At 43.2% G+C, this 8,520-nt stretch overlaps 1 protein-coding gene across 6 annotated transcripts; it reads left to right on the forward strand.

Annotated features, from left to right (window-relative positions):
* Nucleotides 1–3,581: 3,581 nt before the first annotated feature.
* Nucleotides 3,582–7,975, forward strand: LOC147433238 (uncharacterized). Of its 6 annotated transcripts, none has more exons than XM_086492866.1 (11): nucleotides 3,583–3,947; nucleotides 4,119–4,294; nucleotides 4,499–4,598; nucleotides 4,673–4,839; nucleotides 5,383–5,772; nucleotides 5,855–5,910; nucleotides 6,066–6,140; nucleotides 6,233–6,326; nucleotides 6,460–6,531; nucleotides 6,620–6,730; nucleotides 6,817–7,975. In XM_086492866.1, exons 3-11 carry the CDS (start codon nucleotides 4,514–4,516, stop codon nucleotides 7,618–7,620), a joined length of 1,854 nt encoding a protein of 617 aa, XP_086348992.1. In that variant the 5' UTR covers nucleotides 3,583–3,947; nucleotides 4,119–4,294; nucleotides 4,499–4,513; the 3' UTR covers nucleotides 7,621–7,975. The 6 variants fall into 6 exon arrangements, with proteins under 6 accessions (XP_086348994.1, XP_086348993.1, XP_086348992.1 ...); XM_086492865.1 differs by having other exon boundaries at nucleotides 3,583–3,935; XM_086492868.1 differs by lacking the exon at nucleotides 4,119–4,294 and having other exon boundaries at nucleotides 3,582–3,947.
* Nucleotides 7,976–8,520: the final 545 nt, after the last annotated feature.

Consider the following 8,520-nt stretch of genomic DNA (forward strand, 5'->3'; position numbering starts at 1 on the left):
CCACTCGCAGCAGAACCATAAGAAGTGGCTGCATTACTGTTACCACCCTTTCTTTGAGAAGCAATAAAACCCTGTTCAACTGCACGTTGCCTAGTCCTGTTTTTTCTAGAAAGTGACTCTTGCAACAGCAATGTGCATAATGCATCAAACTTGAAAACTTCAGGTTTCCTTGGGTCATCAGTCTCCAAGTACTAGCAAAAGTCTGGTAGGAATCTGGTAAGGCATCAAGAACAGTCTGCACAAGGGAACTGTCTGAAATGACTTCACCTGCAGAAATAAGCTGCTCATTGATATCCTTGACACTAGCAAGGAAAGTGTCCATATCATCTTCCTCATGCATAATCTTTGACTCCAGCTCTTTACACAGCAAAGCAATTTTAGCCTCATTGCGGCTTGCATAAAGACCTGCTAAAATATCACAAGCCTGTTTTGAAGATTTTGCTGAACGGATGTGAGGAACAATGGTGCGCTTCACAGACAACGCAATCAATGCATGAGCCTGCACATCCTTAACATCCCAACGAGCTTGTTCTGCCGTAGGCAAAACAACTCTAACAGCTGCAATCCTTGCAGCAAGACCTGCAACATCCTCAACATCGCCTACATCCTCAGAACCAGGACGTACATCAATGCCCTGCACAATGTTCCAGACACCTTTTGGCACAAGAACATGTTGCATCATATAAGCCCACATAGGGTAGTTGTCCCCATCCAGCCTGTCCTCAGCAGCAAACATCTTGAACACATCTGTGTTGTTGTTGGCAGCCATGGTAAATGCTGCACCTGATGTGAAAACTGCCTGAAAATAGGAGAAACAGAGTGGGAACAACCTGTGCTATATAGCACAAACCGTAGAAGACTATAAGGCACCTGTTATGCAGAAAACGACACTGACAGAAATTCTGCACAAAATGACGAAATAGCCTGTGCAGTACTGCCTGTAGTGGAAACGGAGGCCGAAATGAGCCCAAATCAAAATTCTGAGCAGACCGAGCTCTTCGGGTTTTCCCTAAATATTTGTCAACTTGCGAACGCTTTCCAAAGCTCACTGAAATCGGAGAAAGTGAGCAGGCGTGTGCTGGAGCAGCTGGCGACTAAGCCCGGGAGGACGTGACCTGCTCTGATACCAATTGTTGGAATTAGGGTTGCAGAGAAACACACACAGCTTGGAGAAGACGAAGGAAGCTCAAGGCACACAATAGAGAGTGTATAACTAAGTGTGCAATGGAAAGATAGATAGCCCTAGAGTGATGGGCGTATATACAATGCACAGGGGAAAAAACCTCGTAAAGAGGGAAAAAATGCCCCGACGGTCCTAGTGTGTTCACACACATCACTACCACATGTATATGGTAACAACATCCTAGTATAATGTATCTGAGATAGAACATTTACAACACTTGAAGCAGGTGTTTGATCTGCTATGACAACACAAATTATATGCTAAGGCATCCAAGTGCGATTTCTTGAAAACAAGAATTCACTGTTTGGGACATGTAATTTCTGTTGCAGGACCACATATGGATCAATCCAAAGTCCATGCCATTTGTAACTTGCCTACTCCAAAAATTTGGAAGAGCTCCAAAGTTTCTTGGAATTTGCAAGTTTTTATCGTAGGTTCTTTAAAAACTATGCCAAAATTGTTGTTCCTATGAGGGACCCAGTGAAAGCTAAGGGCAAAGCATTTCATTGGGGAGAAGTTCAACAACAAAGCTTCGATGCACTTAAGGTCGCTCTAGCTATTGCATCCATCTTAGTGATTGTGGATCTAATGAAACCTTTTGTGCTAGAGAATGGGTAGGCTGAACATGTTAATCAAGTGCTAGAGGATATGCTAAGAGCAGATGTTAGCAAGAATCAATCCGATTGGGAAGATTATCTTCCTATTTTGAAGTTTGTTTATAATAGTGCAAAGCATGTTATGACTAAGGTTTAGTCCCTTCGTGCTTATGTATGGTTCTTAGATTGGATCACCAATTATGGTGGGGTTGGCTACTGATAAAATTCAGCAAGTCAAGGACTTCATCAAAGACCATTTGGATATGCCAAAAATTGCTTGTCAAAATGTTCGTGTTCAAGCATAAGACAGATACAAGAAGTATGTGGATAAGAAACGTCGGCAAATCACTTTCATGGAAGGTGAAGAGGTATTCTTATGTATTCTAGAGCATTTAGAAAGTCTGAAAGCTGGGCCTAAGCCTAAATTATCTTCTAGGTATTGTGGTCCATTCAAAATACTAAAGTGATATGGTCTACAAACTTTCTTTTCCTGCACACTCTCGTATTCATCCAATTTTTTATGTAAGTTGTTTATGTAAATGCTTGCATAGGGACAACAATGTACTTGGTCATCAAGTTTTGGTCGTTTTCATTGAACCTCCAAGTTCGCCGCATGAACCTGAGCGCATTCTAAACTATCATGATTTATGAACTCTTCATCGTATGTGTTGCTAAGGATTAGTTAAGTGGAAAGACCGACGTGAAGAAGATGAGTAGCCATCATGCACTTTGCATCGCAAAATGTGGACAACACATCTCAAACTCCTTCCAGCCCATAGAAGTGCTCACTACTTTCCATTGAGGTATATCTTATTGGTTGAAACCTTTAAACTATTTTTGTACGCAAAGTTGCCTCCGCCCCTTGTGAACGAGAAGAACGGAGGCAAAATAAAACTCTTCAGTGTAGGGCTCGCATGAATGGGGTCTTAGTGTATCATTACATCTTTGGGGGCTAAAAGCAATCTCAGGGACAAAAGCAATCGTCTGACGCAATTCACCGTGAGAGTTGAGATGCACGCTTTAATAGGGCATTCACACTGTGCTAGTGAGACTTAGCATGCAAGCGCTCCATAATATATATCCTCCCATTCAGAGTAAGCTCATGAATTCTCAAAGCTTCAAAGCTGACAAGTAGTGTGCACCCAATCGGAGGAGAGCTTCTTATGTGTCTATTCGTCATTTGCAATGGGGGCCACATAATGGAGGAGGATGCCTTTGTTTGAAAGGCTTCGCACATGAGGCTCTTGTCACTCCAACGGCTTCCAACCCTTCTAGTTTAGACCTGCCGCCACAGTATTCTTGTGCACATGGAACTATGGCTTTCCCAAATGGCCAAACCACATAAGTACCGTGAGAACGCGATTGTAGCGAGAATTCCGTCAACGCAACGACAGACTGTGTGCAAAGTCCTACTCTCGTGGAGTAGCCGTGGAGGATGGAATCTTGGACCCATGTCAGCCTTCTGTGACATTGGGGCTTAGTTGCAGATGCATGTGCGAACCCTTTTAGAAGCCTGTGAAGGGCGAGTGCTGCCAAATTGATTGGTGGCTCATGAAATGAAAGGCTCGAGAGTCCATAGGTAACCAATCTTGGCAACTTTGCTAGACACATAGGAATTCGAATACACACTCTTGCACAGGCTCCTTGTCCTCGGAGTCTGAACCAATGCCTAAGAGTGACCATGCACCTCTCCTCAAGGCTGCCATGTCTGTGTCACTTTGTGTAAAGGGCGGCCATTTGCGTGCTTGTAGACATCAAGGTGCATGTAAGCTAGCATGTATGGAATATGTGTAGTAAAATCTAAGTAGAAGACACAACTCATTTTCAGTTTCAAATTTCTATGAGAGCCCACCTTCGCCATCGCCATTGCTACCTAAAGCTTAACCTGCGAACTGTCCTACCCCACTCCCAACCAGTAAGGGCAAAGAGGGGGCCCCCCCAAACCCTCGGCTTCCTCCGGACGTCCATGACTGCTCTCCGCACCCAGCATCACGTTCGCCATCTCTCCGCTTGTGTCTACGCATGTCTCTCTCTTCATTCCATCTGCCTCTCCCACCATATCTCCCGCTGGACCCCTCCCACATTGTGATTCCTGCGCCCGCATTTTCACCCCCTTTCACGCTTCCTGGTTGGATCTGCCTCTACCCGCCGTCCAGGTAAAGAATCAGGCAAGCTTTTATGGTCCCCTCGTTGCTTTGTCTCTGTGTGTGCGCTTGCGTGTGTGTGTACGCGCTGTTTATGGCTTCTTGCTTTAAAGCCGGCCTTTCTTTTTGCATTTCTCGATTCCAAGCATATCCCAAGGTCAACTAAGAGAGCTTCATTATCACCTTGCATTACAGCATTCACCTCAAATTTGAGCTCCTTGGATCTGTGGTAGATGATTACCTGTTAGAATTTTGAAGCTAGCAGTGTTGGGAGTCCTTCCCACCCCGCATATTCATTCCTGGAGCTAGTCAGAACGACTTGTCTGTGCAGCCTCAAGCAGACGTCTCTGTTCAGCTGCTTTGCTACGCAGGTCTGACTAGCACAGCTCTATATTCTTATCGACTACTTGCATTGTGTGTTTGATTTGCACACTCTCCGTCTCTAAATGAATTACGGCCTTTAGATCCAACATGCAGGCACTACCTCTTGTGGTGAAGTCTCTTGATTATTGATGACGCTCCAGCTGAAGCTAGCTCTGATAGCTTCTCCCTTTGTTTTTGGTGCGTTGGTGCAGATTTCTATAGCAGGCATGGATGACTTGTTACCATCAGATGATCACAGCTTAGTTTTGGCGGTATCAGTGAGCTCAGACTTATCTCATGAAAACATTAGTGGTAAGGCTTTTGGTGCTCGAAATGCAAAGATGTGGTGCATGACAGAAGCTAAAGAGTGGATGATCTGAATGCAGATGCTGACATTAAGGAGGTAGACTGCCAGAGTGTAGTAGAAACATGCAAAAAGGAGGAACTTGTTTCTGTTTCTGCCAGGAATTCCCATGAAGGGCGTTGCAATTTGGCCGATGGGAGTCTGAAGGCAAAAAAATCAGATGACTTTAAGAAGGGGACCGATCTAAAGGTGACAATTTATTCACATGCCTTTATTAGCCTCTCAATGTTGAAGTTGGTTTTGCCACTTGCTATTTGCAAGGTTTGTTTAAACTAGAAACTTTGTATGAGTGATAATCATTGTCTGGAAGCTGACTTGATTGCGTAATATTCACTACCTTTTTGACAGGTTCACATATTAAAGTTATGTTGTAGCGCTACTGTGGGTTTATGGGCTGTATATCATGGCTTTATTAACATAAAAGGAAGTCAACCTACATATGGTGAAGATTTTGGCTCCAAAATTATGCATCTTCATAGAATGATGATTTAGTTAAGGAAGCACTTGAGAACATGCAGTTACTTTTCAAGCATCATCTCACTTCTGAAGATTTGAGAGCAGCATCAATTAGCAGGTTGAAGTGAAGGACTTGTTGATTTTTTTATAGCTTGCTGAACTCTAGCTGCAATCTGTGCACGTTATCTGTTTAAGAGTTTTTTTCCAGATTTCCATCAAGTGTGTTTTTGGCCTTTTATGATGTGAGCCAATTAGAAGTAGCTGGTGTTGATGTAGGGGAATGCAAAGAAGGACCAAAAATTGGACTTTAAGGCACGAAAACCTCATACAGCAGAGCACAAGAAGGCTGGGATTGTCTCTACCCAGATCATCAAGGTCAAGGTTACTCAATCATTCTCGCTCACTCGATCCTCCGTTAAACATGCTGGAGCTCCAGAAGAAAATGGAACTGCTCAGCGTGTAACTTCATCAGACCATCCGCTCCGTAAATCTCTTGGTGGCAGTTTGTCAAGGTCGAATTATACTGTACCTCAGCCCTTTGCACTTGCTACAGACAAAAGGGCATCTACTGGAATGCGTCCAACTGCAGCAGAAGGACCTCCTCAGTCTCATCAATTTGATTGCTTGACGGGAACGCACGGAGGCTCAGCTGCCAAGGACGCCCAGGTTTATAATAAGTGATATGGTTTCTTTTTTTTAAACTTTCTCGAAAGTTGTAAAGCTCTTGAATGTGATGTGGCTACAACAGGTTATTCGGAAGAAAGGGTCAAGTTCTAGTAAAGCCTTGCACGAAGAGGATACTCAGTAAGTATTTTGATATGCCACTTGTTGGTGGAGCTAGTTGAATATTTGGCAAAAACATATGTGTTTGTATTCTGTTTGTGTGCACCATGATGCTAGTTCTCTTTTAGCCTGATAATCCTGTTTACATCATATTAACTACTTTGAAATTTTGTAAGGCATGTGGAAGACAAAGATACAAGCGTCGGAGAGCAGAAAGTTGATGATGATGATGTGCAGTCTGTATCTTCAACGTATCCTTTACTATCTGCTATTTTCATTCAAAAATTTGAAGTGTATATGATACCGGCATGGGTGAAGTTTGTAAGGGCTTGACGTCAATCAGGACTTCTAGGGCCACAAGGACAAAGGGTACAGTTGCTTCAAATGCAAGTAGTTTTAGCTTCAAGTGTGACGAGCGTGCTGAGAAACGCAAACAGGTGGGTTTTCTCTTGTCTTGCTTTTCTCAGGTTCTCAGGACTCTGATGCAATTATGCAAAGCTTGCTTTCAGAAGCACAAATCTTCAGCGGTACAGGAACCTATGGAATTTGAATTTGTTTGTTGTGTGGTAGTTTTATACAAAGCTAGAAGAAATGCAGATTGCCAAGGAAGAGGAGAAAAATCAAATTCAAGCAAAGACAAGGGTTTGCTTGAGCTATTTTCACACTGGTTTGCAGTTTTAGGCCATGGGTTTGTTTCTTGGAATAAATAAAGCTGGTCATGCTCTCACAGGAAGAAATGGAAGCTGAGATTAAAGAGCTAAGGAAAAGCCTAACGTTCAAGGCCACTCCTATGCCTACATTTTATAAAGAAGGGGTGCCTCCTAAAGTAGAGTTGAAGAAGGTGGTTAATTCTTTTGTAAGCATGGTATCTTGCAAGTACATTATTGTTTTGTTACATCCCTGGTTTTGATTGGCACCTCTTTGCAGATTCCTACAACTCGGGCCAAGTCTCCAAAACTTGGGAGACGGAGTTCTATTGGTATCCATTCTGAGAGCCCACGTGGGAACGCCCGGTGCAATGAGGATGGGAACCTTGAGAAGGGATCTGGCAAGAATTATATGGAGAGATCAACGATATTTGTGGGGAGATCTCTTTCATCTTCAGGGTCAGAAAAGTCAATGAAGTCAGGGTCAGAAAAGCTGACGAAGGTCAGCTTGTCAGAAAGTAATGAGATAGGAGATGATGTTCCAAAGGTAGGAGATGCATCCGAGGAATACGTTCAAAAGTTGGTGGAAATGAAAGTTCGAGAGACTTCGGAAGAAAGTGTATCAGTATCAGCATCTTTACATGCTGGTGATGAAGTTGCTGTAGCTCAGCTGCCACTCAAGGGTACAGAGAGACCAGAATTTGAGGGTGAAGCATGCGTACTTGAAACCAATGTTGAATCAGGGTATGCGGACATCACTCAACATTCAGATGCTTTGGATAAGGATCAGATGGTTAAGAATGGTGTACTGGATTGTGCTACTAATATAGCAGCTGACGAGAACAATTCTAGCAAGGCCAGGTCCTCACATGTTGGTGAACCAGCAAATGAACCACCCGCATTAAGCAATGGACGGGTTCCTCAACAAGCATTGAAGCATGCTGCTCAGACAAGCAAGAGTGGAAAGAAGGAAAAATTGAAGGCTTCCACTCCAATCTTTCGTACCAAAAAGGTTACTGGCACCAACCCTCTACTGAAACAGACCGTCAGGGCACAAGCTTCTGCAGAAGTAGCAAGCTCATGATCTTGTTACCTCATCCCCTCTCAATTCTCCGGACAATTCATCCGAGCAATCTAATATGGTCGTGGGTTTGGATAAACTGTCCTGCTGTATGGTTTGAGGGTTTGTGGAGCCAAGGTCTATTTACTGGTTGCTTAGCATCTTCCCGAGAGTCCACAGCTGTCAGTCATATCCCTGGTGCATGTTGTGCATTACATATGTGGCCTTCTACAGCGCAAATAAACCTCCCCAAGTCCATCCATGTATTAGATCACATCTATTTAGTATGGACCTCTGGTCCTTTCTTCAAGGTTCCTCCTTATGGCCATATAATTGGTTTCCTCAAGAACTTTTGCATTAACTTATGCACTTTGTGTTAGGTCATGGGACTATCTGAAGTTCCTGTTGTGGGTCCATGGAGGCTAGGTGCTTCTAAATAGTTTTGAGTGTTTGTAAATGTAAAAGGCTTGCTGAAGTAGAGAATATATTCGGACGACGACAATTTGACACATAGCTATGCAGACAGGACCAAACAAACTCATGATTTGCTTCAATGAGACTTAGAAGCCTCCCTAATGAAATCACTTGACGATGGAAATATGTTTGGATCTTGGTGATGTGCCTTATTAAGGATGGGTGCCCGTGGTTGTGCTCATATTCATAGATACTAATCCTCCTTTGAGAGAGTGAAGATAAATCAGGTAGATACTAAACCTCCTTTGAGAGAGTATGAAGATAAATTAAAAAATGGCAATTGTGAATTCTTCTTTAAATTCATCTTATCTTGAAGTGTTCATCACAAATTTCGAAACTTCAGTTTGGCAAAATTTGAGAAAATCCAGGTTTATCAAGGACATTGGATGAATATGGTAATTCAAAATCAGACACGACTAGGTTGGCCCCTTCACTTTACCCCTTGAACAC

Source organism: Adiantum capillus-veneris, chromosome 20 (assembly GCF_014529385.1).
Source record: "Adiantum capillus-veneris isolate H3 chromosome 20, ASM1452938v2, whole genome shotgun sequence".
Lineage (NCBI taxonomy): Eukaryota > Viridiplantae > Streptophyta > Polypodiopsida > Polypodiales > Pteridaceae > Adiantum > Adiantum capillus-veneris.

Coding starts and splice junctions, on each gene's coding strand:
- LOC147433238 (XM_086492868.1), top strand. CDS start 4,514: ATGGATGACTTGTTACCATCAGATGATCACAGCTTAGTTTTGGCGGTA. Junction 4,599..4,672: donor ATCTCATGAAAACATTAGTG/GTAAGGCTTTTG, acceptor ATCTGAATGCAG/ATGCTGACATTAAGGAGGTA. Junction 6,327..6,459: donor GTGCTGAGAAACGCAAACAG/GTGGGTTTTCTC, acceptor GTTGTGTGGTAG/TTTTATACAAAGCTAGAAGA.